This window comes from Mus caroli, unplaced genomic scaffold (assembly GCF_978045245.1).
Source record: "Mus caroli unplaced genomic scaffold, Mus_caroli_1 scaffold_5, whole genome shotgun sequence".
NCBI lineage: Eukaryota > Metazoa > Chordata > Mammalia > Rodentia > Muridae > Mus > Mus caroli.
This window is the reverse complement of record NW_028227260.1, coordinates 134,891,306-134,915,956: the sequence shown is the minus strand read 5'-3', so window position 1 is coordinate 134,915,956 and position 24,651 is coordinate 134,891,306. Positions and strand designations below refer to the sequence as shown.

Sequence of the window (24,651 nt, the reverse complement as noted above, 5' to 3'; positions counted from 1 at the left end):
ACACCATTGCATACACCATCAAGATTTTGCTGAAAAACTATGCCTGGGCCTAGCAAACACAGAAATGGATGCTCACAGTCAGCTTTTGGATGGATCACAGGGTCCTCAATGGAGGAGCTAGAGAAAGTAGCCAAGGAGCTAAAGGGATCTGCAACCCTATAGGTGGAACAACAATATTAACTAAACTGTACCCCCCAGAACTCGTGTCTCTAGCTGCATATATATCAGAAGATGGCCTATTTGGCCATCAGTGGAAAGAGAGGCCAATTGGTCGTGCAAACTTTATATGCCTCAGTACAGGGGAATTCCAGAGCCAAGAAGTGGGAGTAGGGGGGTAGTGGGGGGACTTTTGGTATAGCATTGGAAATTTACATGAAATAAATAACTAATAAAATTAAAAAATGAACCCACACACCTATGGTCACTTGATCTTTGACAAGGGAGCTAAAACCATCTAGTGGAAAAATGACAGCATTTTCAAAGTATGGTGCTGGCACAACAGGTGGTTATTATGTAGAAGAATGAGAACAAATCTATTCTTATCTCCTTGTACAAAGCATAAGTGTAAGTGGATCAAAGACCTCCACATAAAATCACAGACACCCAAATTTATAGAGGAGAAAGTGGGGGAAAGCCTCGAAGATATGGGCACAGGCGAAAATTTGCTGAACAGAACAGCAATGGCTTGTGCTGTAAGATCAAGTATCAACAAATGGGAACAGATAAAATTGCAAAGCTTCTGTAAGGCAAAAGACACTGCCAATAGAACAAAAAGGCCACCAACAGATTGGGAAAGAATTTTGACCAATCCTAAATCTGATAGGGGACTAATATCCAATATATACAAAAATCTCAAATGCTGGACTCAAAATTCAAATAACCTATTAAAAATGGGGTACAGAGCTAAAAGATAATTCTCAACTGAGGAACACCTAAGGGTTGAGAAGCACCTGAAAAAAATGTTCAACATCTTTAACCATCAGGAAAATGCAAATAAAAACAAACCTGAGATTCTACCTCACATCAGTCAGAATGGCTAAGATCAAAAATTCGGGTGACAGCAAATGCTGGCAAGGATGTGGAGAAAGAGGAACATTCCTCCATTGCTCGTGGGATTGCATGCTTGCACAACCACTCTGGAAATCAGTCTGGCAGTTTCTCAAAAAAATTGGATATAGTATTACCTGAAGATCCAGCAATTCCTTTCCTGGGCACATGCCCAGAAGATGGTCACACTGGAAATAACGACACACGCAGTAGTGTGTTCATGGCAGCCTTATTTATAATGGCCAGAAGCTGGAAAGAACCCAGATGTCCCTCAACAGGGGAATGGATACAGAAAATGTGGTACATTTTTACAATGGAGTAATGCTCAGCCATTAAAACAATGTATATATGAAATTCTTAGGCAGATAGATGTATCTAGAAGATATCATCCTGAATGAGATAACCAAATCACAGAAGAAGTCACTTGAAATGCACTCACTGATAAGTGGATACTAACCCAGAAACTTACAATACCCAATATACAATTTGCAAAACACAAGAAAATCAAGAAGGAAAATCAAAGCGTGGATACTTCATACCTCCTTAGAATAGGGAACAAAATACCCATGGAAAGAGTTACAGAGTCAAAGTTTGGAGCTAAGGTGAAAGGATGGACCATCCTTAGACTACCCCACCTGCGCTTCCATCCCATAATTAGCCACCAAAAGCAGACACTATTGCACATGCCAGCAAGATGTTGCTGAACAGACCCTGATATAGCTATCTCATAGGAGGATATGCCAATGCCTGGCAAAATACAGAAGTGATGCTCACTGTCATCTATTGGATGGAACACAGGGCCCTAATGGAGAAGCTAGAGAAAGTATCCAAGGAGCAGAAGGAGTCAGCAACCCTATAGGTGGAACAACAATATGAACTAACCAGAGCTTATGTCTCTAGCTTCATATGTACCAAAAGATGGCCTAGTCGGCCATCACTGGGAAGAGAGGCCCCTTGGTCTTGCAAACATTATATGCTGCAGTACTGGGGTGTGCCAGAGCCAAGAAGTATGAGTGGATGGGTTGGGGAGCAGGACTGGGAGGGGGAGCATATAGGAGAATTTCGGGATAACATTTGAAATGTAAATGAAGAAAATATCTAGTAAAAAATTGAAAACAAAGAAAAAACAGAGAAAGAAAAGGAATACACCTCACAATGAAGTTGGACAATGCATGAAATAGGACAAAAGGAGGTATAGAGAAATATGCAAGTTAAAAATTATCATTGTGTGTGTGTGTGTGTGTGTGTGTGTGGATGTTGGGTCGACATAAATTTAAACAAACCCGATGCATGCCTGGTACCTGAAGAGGCCATAGGAGTGCAAATAAGTGCTCAAAACAGTGGTTGGAAAAATGACTCAGCTGTTAAAAGCACCTGTTCTATGCAGATGACCAGGCACAAAACAACCATATTGTGGCTCACAATTTATGCACAGCTAAAGTTTCAGAGAATCAGTGCACACTTCCAGCCTCTGTAGGCAACAGAGGCATAAGTGAGAGAGAGGGCCAGAAGGGTCAGGCACATTCCTGTAAATAAGGTCAGTACTAGGAAGGTGGAAACAGGAGTGTACCAGGGGATATAGGGGATCTGGATGCTGCCTTCTGATCTCGTAGGACAGAATAAACTCTTGTGGTGTGCGTATGTATATTCAGAAAAAGTCCACACACATTAAATGTTATGCACATAAATAAATAGAAACCAAAATTGCATACAAGAGCCTCTACAGTTGAAATAAAGTAGTGTCGTTTGCAGTGTTTCATATGTTTCACGTTTGTTCAAGTTTTTCAAGTCTGTATGGACTTATAAACCTAGAAATTGTCTTAAAGCCAGTAGTAGCTCATTCCCACCTCCTGAAAACTCCCTTTGAAGCAATGGTGCCTGGTACTCCATGTACGCATGCGCAGGATATATTCAGCCAATCAGGACAGTCCCTGGGTGAGACCTATTTTCTCCAGCGTGCATCACAAAAGGTCCTCAGAACCCTCTGTCCAGGCATCTCTGCTGACAACGGTTTTTTACCGTTGAGGAGCTGAGCACGGAGGGTGCTGTTGTGAAGGTGTTCACCTCTGAGATAACCTGTAAGTGATAATTGGCTCTGATCAGGGTTGTTGGACAGTTAATCGAGGTGTGACAGTGTGGGGCATATCAGGCCCAGGTGGTCACTATGTGAGGAAAAGTCTCCTGGTCCCCATTTCCTATGGCTTCTGATTGTTAAATGAAGGTGGAGGACCATATTCATGGCAGAGGATTGAATAGGTCAGAGCCTTAGAGGATTGTAAACCCTTGGAGGACACAATCTTGGGGCCTGGGGATAGGATCAGCGAGCTGGATACAGGATTGGGGGTCGGGGGAGCATGGGCCTGTGAGTGAGGAACCTTGGAGCTTGTTTTGTGTGCTGTAAGGAGCCTTAGGTTCCAACTTGGCGCTTGTCCTGTGTGCTGTCCGGGATCCCTTAGAAATACACTGAGGATTCCTCCCTCTTCATTGTCTTCTCTATGGTGTGTTCCTTTGGTATACACTTATGGACATTGCAGAGAGGGGAGTGGTATAGGAAGAATGAATGAAAAGAAGAAGAGGAGACAAGAGATTAATAAGTAATCTGGGAAGGATTCTGAGCACGGATCCTCCTATGTCAATTGCCCATGTATTGGGATTAAAGACTTGCACCACCAAGTTTAGCGTTTTCTCTCAGTTTTAGTTCTGTAGAATGGGATCTTCTTTTGTAGCTCAGGCTGGCCTGGCTTGGGCAGGCCTTGAACTTAAAATCTTCAGATGTTTGAAATCCTCGGCTTCCCCCAATCCCAAGTTTCTCCAATATATGGATTTTCTGTGTGGGTGGTGGTGGCAAGTGTTTGTTTTAGACTGAGCATTGGATCTTCTTGACATGAATATATAGTTACCTTGTTCTTTATCTTTCTGAATAGTACTGTGAATTTACTTTAAAACTGAGATACACTGAAAAACGGAATTGCTGATATTTTGTTTAAAAAGAATCTTTGGGAGATAGGACCAAAATTCATATGCCTCAAAGTTTAAATGCAAACACATTTTGCTCATCATTTTTGGTGGGAAAGGGAGGACTCACATAATAAAGGCTGGCCTGTTTTTGCCTTTTTTAAAACTGAGAAATGGCAGATTGTTAACTTGGGTTCTAAAGAAGGTTTTTAAATAAGTAAGTTAAAGAAGATTTTAAAACAAAGTGGGGAGGGAGAGGGACATGATAAATGGTATACATGGAGGAAATTGTAAGGGAAAGTATATATATATATATATATACATATATGTTGTGTGAGTGTGTGTGTATATATATATATACATATATATGTCACTATATTGAATATATATACAAAATTCTCTGATAAAGACAAATTATTAAAAATATAAGTGTTAAAATCAAAAGAAACATTCTGTAGATATCTGTTAAGTCCATTTTTTCTCATAACTTCTGTTAGTTTCACCTTGTCCCTGTTTAATTTCTGTTAACACTATCTGTCCATTGATGATAGTGGTGTGTTGAAGTCGCCCACTATTATTGTGTGAGGTGCAATGTGTGCTTTGAGCTTTACTAAAGTGTCTTTAATGAATGTGGCTGCCCTTGCATTTGGAGAATAGATATTCAGAATTGAGAGTTCCTCTTGGAGGATTTTACCTTTGATGAGTATGAAGTGTACCTCCTTGTCTTTTGTGATAACTTTGGGTTGGAAGTTGATGTTATCCGATATTAGAATGTCTACTCCAGCTTGTTTCTTCAGGCCATTTGCTTGGAAAATTGTTTTCCAGCCTTTTACTCTGAGGTAGTGTCTGTCTTTTTCCCTGAGATTGTTTTATCCGGGGATCCATCCCATAATCAGCTTCCAAACGCTGACAACATTGCATAAACTAGCAAGATTTTGCTGAAAGAACCCTGATATAGGTGTCTCTTGTGAGACTATGCCGGGGCCTAGCAAATATAGAAGTGGATGCTCACAGTCAGCTAGTGGATGGATCACAGGGCTCCCAATGGAGGAGCTGGAGAAAGTACCCAAGGAGCTAAAGGGACCTGCAACCCTATAGGTGGTAAAACATTATGAACTAACCAGTACCCCGGAGCTCTTGACTCTAGATGCATATATATCAAAAGATGTCCTAGTCGGCCATCACTGGAAAGAGAGGCCCATTGGACACAGAAACTTTATATGCCCCAGTACAGGGGAACGCCAGGGCCAAAAACAAAAAAATGGGAATGGGTGGGTAGGGAAATTGGGGAGAGGGGGGAAGGTATGGGGGACTTTTGGGATAGCATTGGAAATGTAATTGAGAAAAATTCGTAATAAAATATATTAAAAAAAAGAAACAATCTTTCAATGAGCTAAGATAATTATTTGACTTTTTGACATTTTAAACTATTTAAATGATACCTTTGGATTCAGATATTTATTTATTTATTATTTATTTTAACTGAGAAGACAACTGAGTGCTTAAGAGAAAAATGGCCAAGAAAATGTGGGTGGTACCAAAGGACGGTTACTTATTACTTCTTGACTATGATGAAGATGAAGATGACATAAATGTTTTGGAGGAGGCTCATTCTGAAGGTATAGTATATCCAGTCTTCGGTATTGTGTCCTGCAGTTCCTTAGACTTTTACCAACTCACCTGCAATGGAACAAGTCTTTTCTAAGAGATTTCATATACTTCATTTCTAATTTTACCTATATCTATATATTCCTATACCTGAGTTTTAGCAGTGCATATACCTACTCTTGGCACTGTAGTCATAATATGTTGAGAAACAATAACTTGCTATGATTTTACCCCAGGAAAAAAACTGAACATTGTTCCTATATATTAGCAAAACATGAATTTATTTCATATAACCTGCAAATAAATTGTTTCATTCCTTTTTTTCTGTTATATATTTTCTTTATTTACATTTGAAATATTATCCCCTTTTCTATTTCCCCTCTGAAAATCCCCTCTCCTCTCCCCTCTCCCCCTGCCCCCAACACGCCCACTCCCAATTTCTGGCCTAGGCATTCCTTAATACTGGGCATAGGACCTTTACAGTACCAAGGGTCTCTCCTCCCATTGATGACCTACTAGGCCATCCTCTCCTACATATGCCGCTGGAGCCATAAGTCCCACCATCTGTTTTATTTGATTGGTGTTTTAGTCCCAGGGAACTCTGGGGGTACTGCTTAGTTCATATTGTTCCTCCTCCTATGGGGCTGCAAACCCCTTATGCTCGTTGGGTACTTTCTCTAGCTCCATCATTGGGGACCCTGTGCTCAGTACAATGGATGTCTGTGAGCATCCACTTCTGTATTTGTCAGGCACTGGCAGATCCTCGCAGGAGACAGCTATATCAGTCTCCTGTCCCCAAGCTCTTGTTGGCATCTTCAACAGTGTCTGGGTTTGGTGGTTATTTATGGGATTTTTTTCCTGAGTGAGGCAGTCTCTGGATTCATTTAGTCTCAGCTCCAATCTATGCCTCTGTAAATCCTTCCATGGGTATTTTGTTTCTCATTCTAAGAAGGAACAACATATGTACAATTTGGTCTTCCTTCTTCTTGAGTTTCATGGGTTTTGCAGATTGTATCTTGGTTATTCTGAGCTTCTGGGATAATATCCACTTATCAGTGAATGCATATCATGTGTGTTCTTTTGTGATTGGGTTATCTCCCTTAGGAAGGTATCATCCAGATCCATCCATTTGTCTAAGAATTTCATGAATTCATTGTTTTTAATAGCTGTGTAGCAATTCATTATGTAAATGTACCACATTTTCTGTATCCATTCCACTGAAGAGGGACATCTGTGTTCTTTTCAGCTTCTTGCTATTATAAATAAGTATGCTATGAACATAGTGAAGCATGTCATTTTTACAAGTTGGAATATCTTCTGAGAATATGCCCAGGAGGAGTATTGCTGGATCTTCCAGTAGAACTATGTCCAATTTTCTGAGGAAACAGCAGACTGATTTCAAGATTGGTTGTCCCAGCTTGCAATCCCACCAGCAATGGAGGAGTGTTCCTATTTCACCACATTCTTGCCAGCATCTGCTCTCATCTGAGTTTTAGATCTTAGCCATTCTGACTGGTGTGAGGTGGAATCGCAGGTTTATTTTGAATTGCACTTCCCTGGTAATTAAGGATGTTGAACACTTTTTAGGTGCTTCTCAGCCATTTGATTTTCCTTAGTTGAGAATTCTTTGTTTAGCTCTGTGCCCATTGTTTAATAGGGTTATTTGATTTTCTGGAGTCCAGATTCATGAGTTCTATAGATATATTGGATATTAGTCCCCTATCTGATTTAGGATTGGTAAAGATTTTTCCCCATCTATTGGTTGCTGTTTTCTCCTATTGACAGTGTCCTTTGACTTACAGAAGCTTTACAATTTTATAAGGTCACATTTGTCTATTCTTAATCTTACAGCCCATGCCATTGATGTTCTGTTCAGGAATTTTTCCCCTGTGCCCATGTCTTCGAAGCTCTTCCCCACTTCCTCCTCTATAAGTTTCACTATCTCTGGTTTTACGTGGAGTTCCTTCATCTACTCAGACTTGAGCATTGTACAAGAAGATGAAAATAGATCAATTTGCATTCTTCTACATGCTAACTGCCAATTGAGCCAGCACCATTTGTTGAAAATGCTGTCTTCTATCCACTTAATGGTTTTAGCTCCTTTGTTAATGATCAAGTGACAGTAGATGTGTGGGTTCATTTCTGTGTCTTCAGTTCTATTCCATTTATTTACCTGTCTATCAGTATACCTGTACCATGCAGTTTTTATCACAGTTGCACTGTAGTACAGCTTGAGGTCAGGCATGGTGATTCCACGAGAGGTTCTTTTATTGTTGAGAATAGTTTTTGTATCCTAGGTTTTGTTTTTATTCCAGATGAATTTGTAAATTGCCCTTTCTAACTCAGTTAAGAATTGTGTTGGAATTTGATGGGGATTGCATTAAATCTGTAGATTGCTTTCAGCAAGATAGCTATTTATACTACACTAAGCCTGCCAATCCATGAGCATGCAAGATCTTTCCATCTTCTGAGATTTTCTTTGATTTTCCTTCAGAGACTTGATGTATTAATCATACAGATCTTTCACTTACTCAGTTAGTCACACCAAGGTATTTTATATTATTTGTGACTATTGTTTCCCTAATTTCTTTTTCATCCTGTTTATCCTTTGTGTAGAGAAAGGCCACTGATAAGTTTGAGTTAATTTTATATCCAGCTACTGCACTGATGTCGTGTATCAAATTTAGGATTTCTCTGGTGTGATTTTGGGGATCACTTATATATATTATCATATCTTCTGGAAATAGTGATATTTTTGGTTCTTCCTTTCCAATTTGTACTCATTTGTTCTCTTTTTGTTGTCTAATTGTTCTGGCTAGGACTTCAAGTACTATGTTGAATAGATTCGGAGAAATTGGGCATCCTTGTTTAGTCTCTGATTTTGGTTGGATTGCTTCAAGTTTCTCACCCTTTAGATTGAGGTAGGCTACTGTTTTGCTGTCTCTTGCTTTTATTTTGTTTACGTATTGGCCTTGAATTCCTGATTTATCCTGGACTTTTATTATGAATGTGTGTTGTATTTTGTCAAATGCTTTCTCAGCATCTAATGAGATGATCATGTGATTTTTGTCTTTGAGTTTGTTTTTATAGTGGATTAAGTTGATGAATTTCCGTATATTAAACCATCCCTGCATCACAGGGATCAAGTGTACTTGATCATGATGGATGATCATTTTGATGTATTCTTGTATTCGGTTTGCAAGGCTTTTACTGAGTATATTTCCATCGATTTTTGTAAGGGAAATTGGTCTGAAGTTTCCTTTCTTCCTTGGGTCTTTGTATGGTTTGAGTATAATTGTAATTCTGGCTTTATAGAACAAATTGAATAATGTTCCATCTCTTTAGATTTTGCATAATGGTTTGAAGAGTATTGGTATTAGGTCTTCATGAAGATCTGATAGAATTCTGTACTAAACCCATCAGATCCTGGACTTTTTTGTTTGGGATGCTATTAATGACTGCTTCTATTTCATTAGGGGTTATGGGAGTATTTCCAGGGTTTATCTGATCCTGATTTAAGTTTGGTACCTGATATCTGTCTAGATAATTGTCCATTTCATCCAAATTTTCCAGTGTTGTGGTGTATAGGTTTTTGTAGTAGGATCTGATGATATTTTTGGATTTCCTAAGTTTCTGTTGTTATGTCTCCCTTTTCATTTCTGGTTTTGTTAATTAGGATGCTGCCCCTGTGCCCTGTAATGAGTTTGGCTAAGGGTTTATCTATCTTGTTGATTTTCTCAAAGAAACAGCTCCTGATTTGGTTGATTCTTTGTATAGTTCCGTTGTTTCCACTTGGTTGATTGCAGTCCTGAGTTTGATTGTTTCCTGCCTTCTACTCCTCTTGGGAGAATTTGATTCCTTTTGTTCTAGAGCTTTTAGTTGTTCTGTCAAGCTGCTCCTGTATCCTCTCTCCAGTTTCTTTTTAGAGGCTGTACTGGTTAGTTTAGTGTCAACTTGACACAACTGGTGTTATCACAGAGAAAGGACCTTCAGTTGAGGAAATGCCTCCATGAGATCCAACTGTAAGGCAATTTCTCAAGTAGTGATCAAGGGGGAAAGGCCCCTTGTGGGTGGGACCATCTCTGGGCTGGTAGTTTTGGGTTCTATAAGAGAGCAGACTGAGCAAGCCAGGGGAGGCAAGACAGTAAAGAACATCCCTCCATGGCCTCTGCATCAGCTACTGCTTTCTGTCCTGTTTGAGTTCCAGTCCTGACTTCCTTTGGTGATGAAGAGCAGCATGTAAGTGTAAGCCGAATAAACCCTTTCCTCCCCAACTTGCTTCTTGGTCATGATGTTTGTGCAGGAATAGAAACCCTGACTAAGACAGAGTCATTCAGAGCTATGAAATTTTCTCTTATTACTGTTTTCATTGTGTACCATATGTTTGGGTATGTTGTACCTTCATTTTCATTAAACTCTAAAAAGTCTTTAATGTCCTTCTTTATTTCTTCCTTGACTGAGTTATCATTGAATAGGTTGTTGTTCACCTTCCACGTGTATGTGGGTTTTCTATTATTTATATTATTATTAAAATTCAACCTTAGTCTGTGGAAATCTAATAGGATGAATGGGATTATTTCTATAATTTTATGTTTCTTGAGGCATGTTTTGTGACTGATTATATGGTCAATTTTGGAGAAGGCCTCATGAGGTGCTGAGAAGAAGGGATATCCTTTTGATTTAGGATACAGTGTTCTATAGATATTAACTAAATCCATTTGTTTCATAACTTATGTTAGTTTCACTGTGTCTCCTTTTAGTTTTTTGTTTCCAGGATGTGTCCATTGATGAAAATGGGGTGTTGAAATCTCCCACTATTATAGTGTGAGTTGCAATGTGTGTTTAGAGGTTTACTAAAGTTTCTTTTATGAATGTGGATGCCCTTGCATTTGGAGCATAGATGTTCAGAATTGGGAGTTCATCTTGGAAATTTTAATTTTGAAGAATATAAAGTGTTCCTCCTTGTCTTTTTTGATAACTTTGGGTTGAAAGTTGATTTTTTTTTTTGATATTAGAATGGCTACTCCAGCCTGTTTCTTGGGACCATCTGCTTGGAAAATTGTTTTCCAGCCTTTTACTCTGAGGTAATATCTGTCCTTGTCTTTGAGGTTTGTTTCTTGTACGAAACAAAATGCTGGGTCTTGCGTACACATTACATCTATTAGTCTATGTCTTTTTATTGGGGATTTGAGTCCACTGATATTAAGAGATATTAAGGAAAAGTCGTTGTTGCTTCCTGTTATTTTTGTTGTTAGAGATGGAATTTTGTTCATGTGGCTATCTTCTTTTCGTTTTGCCTCAAGATTACTTTCTTGCTTTTTCTAGAATGTAATTTCCCTCCTTGTTTTGGTGTTTTCCCTTTATTATCCTTTGAAGGGCTGGATCTGTTGGAAGATATTGTGTAAAATTGGTTTTGTCATAGAATAGCTTGGTTTCTCCATCTATGGTAAAAGAGTTTTACTGCATATAGTAGCTTTGGCTGGCATTTGTGGTCTCTTAGGGTCTGTATGACCTTCTGGCTTTCATAGTCTCTGGGTAGAAGTTAGTTGTAATTCTGATAGGTCTGCCTTTATATATTACTTGACCTTTTCTCCCTTACTGCTTTTAATATTCTCTTTGTTGTGTGCATTTCATGTTTTGATTATTATTGGATGGCAGGAATTTCTTTTCTGGTCTATAGTATTTTGGGAATTGTAGGCTTCTTTATGTTCATGGGCATCTCTTTCTTTAGGTTAGGGAAGTTTTCTTCTATAATTTTGTTAAAGATATTCACTGGCCCATTAAGTTGGAAATCTTACTTCTCAACTATACCTATTATCCTTCACTTTTGTCTTCTCCTTGTGTCCTGAATTTCCTTGATATAATTATTTCACTTATAAAAGCTGTTTCAAAAACTCACTTGGGCAGTTTCCCAGGGAAATGCAAATTGAAAATACTTTATTAACTATTACTTATATAGCATACTTTCAAATGTTTCCATTTTCTATTTTCAATACAGTAAAGAACCCAGCATTTGACGAAGATGAGAATATGTGGCCTCATGGAGAAGCAGATGAAGATATAGGGTAATATTTTCAATTTTTTCCAAGTTCAATACAGTACTTCAAAAGTAGTGTTTTTGATCCCTTCACTGAAGAAGTAGATTCAGGAAGATCAACAATTCATGGTCAGATGCAGCTATTTATTGATTTCAAGCCCAGCTTGGGGTCCTTAAGTCCTTGTCATCACAAACACATAGCAACTAGGACAATAGGACCACCTGCATGGTATCTTCCCAGATATACACACAAAGAAAAGAAAAAACATCATAAAAATAAGAGGGGGACCATCTGGGAAGAAGAAGGGTCTCAGCAAGAGTGGGAGAGTTATGAAGAAAGTACTGTGGGGTGTAAATGTATGAATTGTTAAAAGTAAATAATACAAGTTCAGTTCACTTTGGTTGTCTACCATGTACTTTATATGCATATGACATTTATTCCAAACCAAACATTATATATTTGTTAAAAATAATTAAAAGAAGTTTCTGTGTAAAGTTTTGTGTGTGCTAGGCAAATGCTCTACCAGTCCACTATTTTCTAGCTTTAAAATTCTATGTCCTTTCTTCACAGAGATGAACAAGACAGTATGCTGGATAAATCTGGAGGTATATGTTTTTGGAGATATTTGCCTATTGTTTGAAGATGACAGAAGAGGGCATCAGATCTCTATAGACCCTATAGCATAGGAGGATAATTTTAAGTTTCATATTAATTGTAGTTTTCTTTAAAACACATACAGATGACTTCTCACCCAACATTCAGAACTAAAGATTAGCTGAAGATGTACCTGATTGGTACAGCACCATGTAAAAGCTATGAGTTTCATCTTCAGTTGTGAAAAAAAAAAACCCAATCAACACACCAAATTAACAAAACACCTATCAAACAAACAAACCCAGCAAAAAGCCTCGCAAATGAAATGTTAGTTTTTTCAGTTTGCCCAATTGACTGTAAATTATACAGTGAGCAAGAAACCCAATTTGCTGTTGTAAAGAAACAAACAAAGCCAGCATTAAGCATTTTAGGAACCAAAACTTAGGCATGATTAGAGTACTAAAAAAAAAAAAAAGAGAGAGAGAGAGAGACAGTGGCTACAGCAACATAACAAACCTTGCAGAGGGGCTAGAGAGATGGCTCTTTTGGTAAAGTGCTTTCCTTGAAAATATATGGACTTAGGGTTGGGGCCTAGAATCCACTTTAAAAATTCAGGCTGCAGCCCAGTACTGAGTAGGTAGAGACAGCAAGATGGCTAGCCAGGCTAGTGACATTGGTGAGCTGCAGATTCAGAGAGACCCTGTCTCAAGATTTAAGTTGGGTCAGGCAGTGGTGGCACATGGCTTTAATCCCAGCATTTGGGAGGCAGAAGCAGGGGGATTTCTGTGTTTGAGTCTACCCTGGTTTACAGGGGGAGTTCCAGGACAACCAGGGCTATACAGAGAAACCCTGTCTGGAAAAACAAACAAAAATAATGTAAGCTGGAATATCATTGATAATACAGTCTTCTTATGCACACATATACTTAAATGTATACACATCATTTTTGCTGAATCTCTTTCTATGATTTACACAATCCTTTAAAATTACGTTTTTTTTTCTTTTTCTGAAAATAGACAATATTAGGAAAGTGTCATATTTCATTAATTTCCACTGTATAGTAAAAATAAACATTTATCGAGAGATATGATCCAGCATACCTTAAAACACAAACAGGCCATGGATGGAAAGATAGCTTAGAAATTAAGAGCACTTGTTGCTCTTGGGGAGAACCAAGGTTTAGTTCCTAGGACCCACATAATGACTCACAACCATTTGTAATTCTAGATCCAGGGGATTTGACATCCTATTCTAGTTTCTATGAGCACCAGACATGCATGTTGAACAAATACAAACATGCAAAAGCACGTTAGTTAAATAAATAAAACAAATCTGAAATACACACAACAGCCCCTGCAACTGAAACAAAGTAGGAGAGTCTTGTTTGGGGTTCGTTTAATTTTAGCTTTCAAGTTAGTATTGCAAACTTGGAAAATGGAAAGCTTCTAGGTAGTAGTGACAGCTAAAATACTACCTCTTTTCTGCTGCTTGGATGACAGATGACTGATAGAGCCTCTCTCACACTTAGTACGCATGTGCAAACATGGCAAATCAACAAGGGGCTTGGCTGAGATTGTTTTCCCGCTGTCCAAACCCTGTTACCCAGTATGCTTTGTGGTGGCCACGAAGCTGAGTTCTTGAGGAAGGGAAGTTTCTTGAGGAAGCATGGAAGGGAGAAGTCTCTGTGGAGGTAGTCAGTGACCTGTTGACAGATGGTTAATACTGGTTCAGGTGGGGGTCCGGGTTGGGGTGAAGGTGGAGCGGAGGAGGTGTTACTTCAGGAGTAAGGAGAGGAGGTGACCCTCACTGGACTCCTGACAGTACTGCTTCTGGTTTCACAATCGACTTTACTCACCTAGGCCTCTGTGGAGAAAAACGTAGAACTTCGCTAAGGGCAGGAGTTTGAACTGACTAGCACCTAGCAGAAAGCAGGAAGGCCAGGGAATTGGAGATCCTTAAAGTCTTCTTGGGGACTGGGGATGTGAGGTGTGAGTAAACTGGAGGTCTGTTAGTGGCAGAAACAGACTAGAACCTTTTCTGTGCTTCTGCTGCCCGCCAGAAATTCATAAAAACAAACTGAAGACCAGTCTTCACTTTTCTCTACCTGGTGTTGAAAGGCCAGATGGCTGAAATTTGTCTATATAGGATCCAAACAGCCTCAAAATCCTGAGACTCCTCTCAGCCTCAGAAGTACTGGGACTTCAGACATAATTCAGGACAGGCTATGTCTATTTGTGTGTTGTGTTGGTTTAGGGAAGTAAGCTCTAACTCTGTATCTCATGAGTGTCTGAAACCTCATGTGCAGCTTGGACTGGCCTTGAAACTGAAGTCCTCAGCCTTACAAATATACTGGGGCCTGAGGAAATATGCCTGTTTTATTTTTTATTTTTAAATTTTGTTTTTTTTTTCATAGTTGAGGATTGAACTCAGAGCTTCTTGCTGTAGCAGTAAAATATATTTCCAGCTAGACAGTTTATAATTTAGATTCGTATTGTGATGAAAAAGATTGAGGAGCTTGTTTGTGATCATAGCAACTATGATTATATTTGGAGATTGAGATGCAGACACATTTGCTCTAACTTATCAAAAACCTAGCAGGAAAGAGACCAAAATGCAGATCCTCTTATGATTAGATATAAACCCACTTGAAGTCATAGTTAAAGCCATCATAGTGTTTGTGTGTGTGTGTGTGTGTGTGTGTGTGTGTGTGTGTGAAAGAGAGACAGAGAAAGAGAGAGAGGGAGAGAGAGAGAGAGAGAGAGAGAGAGAGAGAGAGAGAGAGAGAGAGAGAGATTTAAACTGAAAAATAACCAACTCTTAGTCCTTTATACTAAGGAAGCCTGAGATACTTTATTCAACTTAAATAATTCTTTTTTTTAATGTATATATATATATTAAAGTTAAGGTTATTAATGACTAATTGCAGCCAACTATTCTGTTCCATGTTTAAATACTAAAGTCTTTAGTATTAAATCAGAGGGTAATAGAAATATGGTTTTATCTTTAAACCCTTCATGCAATTATGAAGTGCTGCTTTTGTAAAAATCATTCCTTAATGATATTTTATATTTCAATTTTATTAGTTTAAGTGATTTTATTATTCAAATGGCTTGAGAAAATTTCATTTTTTATTTTAAATTAGAAAACGTAAGTTTCTCAGTGGAATGGCAGCGTTTTGCACGTTCTGTAGAGACACCAATGGAAAACAGGAATTTGTTAAGTGGTGAACAGCAAGATGGGAATGCTTCAGAATTGGACCTGATGGAAGGTACCAGATATCTAATGTTGGGCATTGATGTTACACTTCCTTTTTTTCTCAGTTATTCTTCTTAGGATTGTAATGGAGATCGAAAATCTCACATTGCATCTCTTGTCTTTAATCACAACGTGTAAATAAATAGCTTTAAACATATTTCTAGATGACAATTAGACATTACTTCATTTTGTTTAACTTCTAGACAAATCATAGACCTGCTTTAAACCCTAATGTTGGCACTATGCCTGAATGATCACAAAGTATTTCATTAAAATTTGCAAAATGACATAATTGTTTTAATATCTTTTTTTATTACCAAACCAGTACAGAATCCAGTAACTCATGATGATGGGAATGCAAATCCTGAAGGAATAGTTGGAGATACACGGTAATATGTTCAAACTCATTATTTCCTTCTTAGTGTAAGTACTTCCAGAAAAGTTTAATTGATTGTATAGCAAGTAATCTATATTAATAATTGGAATATGATATATATTATAAACAATATTTCCGTAAGATTAATCCTTAATTTGTATGGTTTTCTTGGAGCATGTAGTGCTGTTGGTCAAACTCTCATAGTCCTGCTTGTAGGACAAAAGCTGAGCCATCAAACAGTATCCCCAGCATCCTTACTTTTTAAAGCTTTAATTACTTCACAGATCTTCAGTACAAAATATTCTGGGAAAATTTGAAGGTACATTTTTTGGATATATAATTTGTTTAAAACTATATAGTATTAACATAATTTACATATTAATAAATATTAGTTAATATACTATGTGACATCTTAATGAATTTTTCCTATTTATATGTAGTATTTTGTGAATATTTTTATTTTAATTTATTTATTATTTGATGTTATATTTATTTACATTTCAAATAATAGCCCTTTCCTGGTTTCACTCCAGAAACTGCCTATTCCATAACCCATCCCTGTGCTTCTATGAGGGTGTTCACCCCACCAACTCCCACATCGCCACCATGGCATTTGCCTACACTGGGGCAAATGAACCTTGACAGGACCAAGGACCTCTCCCGCCACTGATGTCTGACAAGGTCATCCTCTGTTATATATGCAACTGGATCCATGGGACCCCCTCTTTTGTTGGTGGCTTAGTCCCTGGGTGCTCTGGGGGGTCTGGTTAGTTCATATTGTTGTTCTTCCTATAAGGTTGCAAACCCCTTCAGATCCTTCAGTCCTTCCTCTAACTCCTCCACTGGGGACCCTATGATCAATCTGATGGTTGGCTGTGATCATCAGCCTTTGTTCTTGCCAAGTTCTGACAGAGCCTCTCAGGAGAAAGCCATGTTAGGCTCCTATCAGCAAGCACTTGTTGGCATCCACAATCGTGACTGGGTTTGGTGTCTGTATATGGGATGGATCCACAGGTTGGGCAGACTCTAGATTTTCATTCCTTCAGTCTCTGCTCTTTACTTTGTCTCCATATTTCCTCCCAGGAGTATTTTGTTCCCTATTCTAAGAAGGACTGAAACACCTACACTTTTGTCTTCCTTCTGTGGTCTATGAATTACATTTTGGTTATTCTGAGCTTTTAGGCTAATATCCACTTATCAGTGAGTGCATACCATGTTTGTTCTTTTGGGATTGTGTTACCTCAAACAGGATGATATATTTTAGATCCATCCATTTGCCTGTAAATTTTATGAAGTCATTGTATCTGTACCATTACCATACATTTTTATCATTAGTTCTCTATAATACAGCTTGAGGTCGGGGATTATTCCCACTGAAGTTCTTTTATTATTGAGAATCATTTTTTGATGTCCTGGATTTCTGTTATTTCAAATGATTTTTCAAATTGCTCTTTCTATCTCAATAAGAATTGAGTTTGAATTTTGATGGAGATTGCATTGAATCTGTAGATTGCTTTTGGCAAGATGGCCATTTTTACTAAAGTAATTGTGCCAAACTATGAGCATGGGAGACCTTTCCATGTTTTGAGATATTCAATTTCTTTCTTCAGAGACTTGAAGTTCTTGTCACACAGCTCGTTCGCTTACTTGGTTCGAGTCACATTGAGGTATTATAATTTGTGACTATTGTGAAGGGTGTTGTTTCCATAATTTCTTTTTCAGCCTGTTTATCCTTTGAGTAGAGGAAAGCTACTGATTTCTTTGAGTTAATTTTATATCCGGACACTTTGCTGAATTTGTTTATCAGGTTTAGGAGTTCTCTGTTGGAATTTTTGGGGTCACTTACATATACTATCCTGTCATCAGCAAATACTGATATTTTGAATTCTTCCTTTCCAATTTTTATCCCTTTGACCTCTTTGTGTTGTCTAGTTGCTATGGATAGAACTTCTAGTATTATAGAATACTATTATATTATATACTACTGTGAATAGGTAGGGACAAAGTGGGAAGCCTTATCTAGTCTTGTCTTGTCTGATATTAGTGGGATTGCATCAAGTTTCCCTCCATTTATTTTTGATATTGGATACTGTTTTGGTGTATATTGCTTTTACTATGTTTAGGTATAGGCCTTGAATTCTTGATCTTTCCAAGAATTTTATCATGAAGGGTTGTTGAATTTTTGGAAATGATTTCTCAGCATCTAATGAGATAATACTCTGTTTTTTTTTCCTTGAGATTGTTTACATATTGGATTACAATGATGGATTTCCATATATTGAACCATCCTTGTATCCCTTGGATGAAGACCACTTGATCTTGAAGGATGATCATTTTAACATGTTCTTGGATTGAGTTTACCAAAATTTTATTGAGTATTTTTGCATCAATATTCATAAGTGAAACTGGTCTCAAGTTTCCTTTCTTCATTTGGGTCTTTGTATGTTTTGGGTATAAGTGTAATTGTAGCTTCATAGAACAAATTGTATAGTGTTCCTTCTCTTTTTATTTTGCATAATAGTTTGAAGAGTGTTGGTATTATGTCTTCTTTGAAGGTCTGATAGAATTCTGTACTAAACCCATCAGATCCTGAGCTTTTATTTTTCGTGAGGGGGTTGGGAGACTATTAGTGACTGCTTCTATTGCTTTAGGGGTTATGGGAGTAATTACAGTGTCTATCTGATCCTGATTTAAATTGGTACCTGATATCTGTCTAGATAATTGTCCATTTCATCATAATTTTTCAGTTTTGTTGAGTATAGGCTTTTATTGTAGGACCTGATGATTTTTTTGGATTTCCTAAGTTTCTGTTGTTATGTCTCCCTTTTCATTTCTGGTTTTGTTAATTTGGATACTGACACTGTGCCCTCTCTTTAATCTGGCTAAGGGTTTATCTATTTTGTTGATTTTCTCAAAGCACCTGCTCCTGGTTTGGTTGATTCTTCGTATAGTTCTTTTTTTCCCACTTGTTTGATTTCAGCCCTGAGTTTGATTATTTCCTGCCTTCTACTCCCCTTGGGTGAATTTACTTCCTTTTTTTCTAGAGATTTTAATGGTGCTGTCAGGCTGCTAGTGTATGCTCTCTCCAGTTTCTTTTTTTGGTGGCACTCAGGGTTATTTGTTTTTCTCTTAGGAAAGCTGTCATTGTGTCCCATAAGTTTGGATATGTTGTAGTTTCATTTTCATTAAATTCCAAAAAGTCTTTCATTTCTTTCTTTATTTCTTCCATGACCGAGTTGTCATTGAGTAGACTGTTGTTCACCTTCCACGTGTATATGGGTTTTCTATTATTCATATTATTATTATTATTATTATTATTACTTGGGGGGCTTAAGACAGGGGTTGTTGCGTCCGCTCTCAACCAGCAAGAACGACACGACTTGAACTCCTTCTAACAGCAGTTTATTCAGTCAATAATTTGTCTTTGAGATATGGTATCACTAAGTAGTTCAGGCTGGCCTGAATTTTCCTATATAACCTATGATGTCCTATTCATTGGGAATCTCCTGCTTAAGCTAGGAACATAGGAGACTAGGAACATAGACCCAAAACATCTTACATGGCTTAGGAAACAATGCTCTTAATACTTATTTTTCAGACATATTTGTATATTAGTGTTTGCTTACAGGTATATATGTGCACCACATATGTGCCTGTTGCCCATAGATATGAGATGATTATTTCAGATACCTTGGACCTGGAGTCACATAAAGAGAAAACAGATGGAAACTTATATCAAAGATTATTTCAAAGAAAGAAACCAGAATTAAGAATGACTTTGGCAAACAAACAAATGGGAGAGGTAGAGGTTTTAGTTTTGTAGGGTCACATTTGTATCATTTTAAAAATTACATGTGGCTGAATTTTTAAAAAAGCCATGTCTGTATGAGCTTTTTGTAAAAATGTGTGGTTTGATTTTGTCTAAGCAGTTAACACTATAACTTCATGCCTTCAAGGAAACTAAATCTACTTCTTAGAAATCTGTGAACATTTTTATTTTCTACTTTAAGTACCTACTAATGAGATTTTAAATTTTACTTTACATTTATTGTGGAAACACAGAAGTCTTGCACAAAATCTTAGAAATGTAATTTATGGTTTATTATAACAATATGGAAAAGGATCAATTACATATGCAGACAAATTGTATATTTTAATTGACTTATGTTTTGCACTAAGTCTTAATTGAATCAATATAGGAAAATAAATTAGACCTTATATTTGGTAGAAAATAATGAAAAAATATTTTAAAATACAATTAATTTCCTAAATTAAGATATATATGTATTAAAACCTCTTTAATTTTGAAAAGCTAAAACATAAAAGAAGACTTCTCTGATAATCTGTTAGGGAAAAAATCTATAATGATTTCCCATTAGATAATTTTATACTGCTGTTTTTCTTTTTATAGTATGAAATGTTCAATTTAATTTGTTTTCACTGTTCTTTTTCATATTGGTATGAAAAATGACTGCTTTCATTACTTTGCTTTACAGTGAGATGATCAACAACAAATTATGTGAGCAGTATATAACTACATTTCAGAAGTCTGATATGGATATACAGAAATTCAATGAAGAACAAGAAAAATCAGTGGTTGGTATCATAACTAACTTTATAATTAACCTAGTATAACTTAGTATCAAGTAGGAATGCAGAAACTAGCCTTGTGTTGGGCACATGAAACTAAATTAAGTTTCATATGAAATTATTTTTGCTCACATAAACATTTAGTATTGGAGATACATTTAGTGGTTGACTGTTAGCCTAGCATTCATGCTGCATGGCAGTTACAAAATAAACAGAATTGTTATAGTAATGTTTTCCTTTTACATTTGTAGAATAATTATCAAAAAGAACAACAAGCATTAAAACTGTCCAAATGTAGTCAGAGCCAGACCCTGGAAGCAATTAAAGACATGCATGAGAAGTCCATGGAAGTATGTTGCACATGGTGCATAAAATGTTCTTAGGAAACTAAATATGTGTTAGGAATCACAAAGTTTAACTACTTGCTATTTTGAATTATTTCTGACTGAAGTGACTGATATTATCTGTAAAATCCTAATGACTTTGTAGGAATTATTCAAGACATGAAATGATAAATTGGGAATTTGACCTCAGATGTACCTCATAGTTTATTAACACTATAACTATCCAGCTTAACTAAACATAGCATGTCTATACACCATTTGCACAGAACCTTTCATATTTGTATGCTTGGGAGTTTGTTTAGTAAGAAGTGCTTTTCTGTTTCAGGGTTTGATGAACTTGGATACCAACAACTATGATAAGCTTTTTGATGTAGATGGTGAACAGAGAAAATAAATATCTGTGTTTAAAAGAGACATTATGAAGCATACTCTGAAGTACTCATCTACTTTCCCATCTTCAGACTAATGAAGCATGCATATTTTTCACTTGCTGGTACATTTGTAACCAAATAAAAAATTCGCTAACTTTTTTGTCTCCTATGAAACAAAGTTTGAAACACTCTTTAATCCTTGTTATTCTGATGATTCTAAGAAGGAAGTTAAACCCCACTGATGTGATTATAAAGTCAACTAGGAGGTGTACCTCTAGAGTCAAAATAGATCTCTCATATTTTTAAACATCTTTAATCATTTTCTTGCTTAAGTGTAAGAGCCTCTTTATATTAATTTCCAAACAAAATCAAAATGAATAAATGAGTGGCAAATAATCCTTTGTACCGAACTTTCACACACTAATGTAGTGAATTATTTAAAATTTATTTTTTCATCTTTTTTTAAAGTCCAGACTTTATCCCCACTCCTTGTTTGCCCTCTGATTGTTCTACATCCCATACCTCCTTCCTCCATGCCCCCATGCCCCTACTCCCCATCTCCACGAGGATGTCCACACCATCCTAACCCCACCCCACCAGACCTCCCTACTCCCTGTGGCCTCTAGTCTCTTGAAGGTTAGATGCACCTTTTCTAACTGTGTGTAAACCCGACAGTCCTCTGCTGTATATGTGTTTGGGGCTTCATATCAGCTGGTGTATGCTGCCTGGTTGGTGGCTAGGTGTCTGAGAGATCCTGGGACGTCCAGGTTATTTGAGACTTTTGGTCCTCCTACAGGGTCGCCCTCTTCCTCAGCTTCTTCTAGCTTTTCCCTAATTCAACCACAGGGGTTCCCAGCTTCTGTCCATTGGTTGCATGTAAATTTCTTCATCTGACTCGTTCACCTGCTGGTTGGATCTTTCAGAAGGCAGTTATGATAGACCCATTGTTGTACGCACACCATAGCATCAGTAATAGTGTCAGGTCTTGATGCCTCTCCTTGAGCTGGATCCCAATTTGGGCCTGTCACTGGATCTCCTTTTCCTTAGGCTTTTCTCCATTTCTGTCCCTGTACTTCTTTCAGACAGGAACAATTCTGGGTTAGAGCTTTTGACTGTGGGATGGCAACCCCATCTTTTCACTTGATGTAGTGTCTCTCCACTGGAGGAGGACTCTACAAGTTCCCTCTCCCCACTGCAGGGCATTTCATGTAAGGTCCCTCCCTTTGAGTCCTGAGAGTCTCTCACCTTCCAGGTCTCTGGTACATTCTAGAGGGTTTTATAACCTCCTACCTATCAAAGATGCCTGTTTCTATTCTTTTTTGCTGGTCCTCAGCGCTTCAGTCCTGTTCCCCACCCCCAAAATACCCGATCATGTTCCTCTCTTCCCCAACTTGTCCCCTTTCCCACCCAGTTCCATCCCCCCTCCCTGTAGTGATTTTTTTAACCTTCTTAACATTTCTAATTATTTTTATTCATAAAGATAATTGAAATTTATTTTTTATTCATTATTTTATTAGTTACCAAAGGTATGAGATGTAAATATAGAAGGTTCATTGCTTTGATTTTATTTCATTTCATTTCATTTTTGAGGTAGCCACTTAGTATGTTGTGTATTGTCCAGGAAGGTCTAGAATGTTTAAGTTCAAGGTGATCTCAGCATTCCATGTTGGTGCTATTACACGTATGTGACAATATACCTGGCTTACACTGTTTTTAAGAAAATAGTCCCACAAAAATCTCCTATAAACATTATAAAATTAACACTGTCAGCTCTGAGAGATGAGAATATTTCCTGTTCACTTACAAAATTCCTTGAAAGGAAGTGTAATTGTTTCTTGCAACAAACTAAACTGCTAACTGTGAGACAGGATAAAAGGACTGATTAGTCCCCTCTCACTGTTCCAGGCCCAGACCCTTCTCTCTGTTCCCATTGTTCTTCTTTCTGAGATCTTTGTCTGACTTTGTTCCCAGCTTCCCCTCTATCTGTTCTCTGCCCTACTTCTTCTGACCTAATGGCTTTGCTTCTGTCTCTGCCTCTATCCCTCCCACAGTTCCTCACTCCTCTCCCATCCCCCAATAAATCCATTTTATACCAGGTCTGTTGCATGGTATAATTTCTCAGGGGCACGCCTTGCATGAGCCCACCAAAGGTACTCCCTTGCCTTGTTATATTTCATAACACTAACACATTAAATGCAACTGACAAAATCTATAAATATTAGTTTGAGACATGGACGTTTGTTTTCTTATAAAGGCATCAAAACATCATTTCATTGTGCTTGGCCTTCAGATAAATGACCCCTAACCTTATCAAATGATTAAGAATGCTTCACAGGTGTCTTCAAACATAAATGATCAAGAATGCCTTCTATTTTGATGCTCAGCAAACATATAGAAGTGTGACTTTTAGATTCATTCTTTTTTTTTAGTATTAGAATTTTATTTATTCAGGCAGATTCCACATATTGCAAACTTTATGTGCCTCAGTATGGGGGAACGCCAGGGCCAAGAAGTGGGAGTAGGTGGTTAGGGGTGTGGGGTGGGGGTCTGGGGGATTTTGGGGATAGCATTTGAAATGTAAATGAAGAAAATACCAAATTAAAAAAAGAAATAAAATATTGAAAATAAGAATGTTTCACATGTGTCTTCAAACATAAATCATTAACACTGCCTTCTATTTTGATGTTCAGAAAACATATAGAAGTTTGATATTTAGATTCATTCTCTTTTTTTTTAGTATTAGTATTTTATTTATTCAGGCAGTTTCAACATATATATTGTCCAACATACTATTCTGTGTACTCAAAATTTATCATAATTAAAACTCACATATACGGACACACTGTATCAGTGGCCTGTTCAATGTGTTTAGATTCATTCTGAAGCTGTTAATCTTTATTCTTCATTATTGCAAATATTCATTTATAGATAGAAAGAATTGAAATATTTGTTTTACCAAATATTCAGTATTTAAACATTTCTTTCAAATCAATCATACTGTTTTTCTAAACTGACTTAAATGAATTAATCATTCCAGATAAGCTGTTGAGTGACTTCCTCTATTTCTGTCCATCTTATTTTGAGATAGTTGTTCTCATTGAACATGGAGATGGCCCTTCCAGCTACACTGGTACTTCAGCAAGCCCTGGCATCTCTCTCTCTCCACTCCTCCAGGGCTGTGTTTCAAACAAGTGCTGGCACACTTAGCATTTACTGTGAGTGCAAGCACTTTACCCAGTTAGCCAACTTACTAGCCTCTATCCAACTTTTTTTTTAATTAACATTAAACAGTTTTTATATCAAAGTAATACCCTACTTTGTGCGCTGAATTACGGATTTGTTTTTCTCCTTGCAACAATGTATATCTATCATTGCCCTTTGACACACATAAATCCACAACCTTGCTCCAGTGGCTACTGCACTGTTCATTTAATCCAGCTATAACAAAAGCAGATGCAGCAGGAGCAGCAGCT

General features: G+C 37.4%; 1 protein-coding gene across 1 annotated transcript; it reads left to right on the top strand.

Moving 5' to 3' along the window:
• Positions 1 to 3,076: 3,076 nt before the first annotated feature.
• Positions 3,077 to 21,286, top strand: LOC147004830 (X-linked lymphocyte-regulated protein PM1-like). Its single transcript, XM_085837778.1, has 8 exons — positions 3,077 to 3,125; positions 5,493 to 5,621; positions 11,609 to 11,675; positions 12,219 to 12,253; positions 15,385 to 15,510; positions 15,823 to 15,886; positions 20,370 to 20,469; positions 21,133 to 21,286. The coding sequence occupies exons 2-8, from the start codon at positions 5,516 to 5,518 to the stop codon at positions 21,199 to 21,201; spliced, it is 567 nt and encodes a 188-aa protein (XP_085693904.1). The 5' UTR covers positions 3,077 to 3,125; positions 5,493 to 5,515; the 3' UTR covers positions 21,202 to 21,286.
• Positions 21,287 to 24,651: the final 3,365 nt, after the last annotated feature.

What these genes read in the sequence shown, in the direction of transcription:
- LOC147004830 (XM_085837778.1), top strand. Translation starts at nt 5,516, where the DNA reads ATGGCCAAGAAAATGTGGGTGGTACCAAAGGACGGTTACTTATTACTT. An exon ending in GGAGGAGGCTCATTCTGAAG is followed by an intron (nt 5,622 to 11,608) that starts GTATAGTATATC and finishes TTTTCAATACAG; the next exon opens with TAAAGAACCCAGCATTTGAC. An exon ending in AGAATTGGACCTGATGGAAG is followed by an intron (nt 15,511 to 15,822) that starts GTACCAGATATC and finishes TTACCAAACCAG; the next exon opens with TACAGAATCCAGTAACTCAT.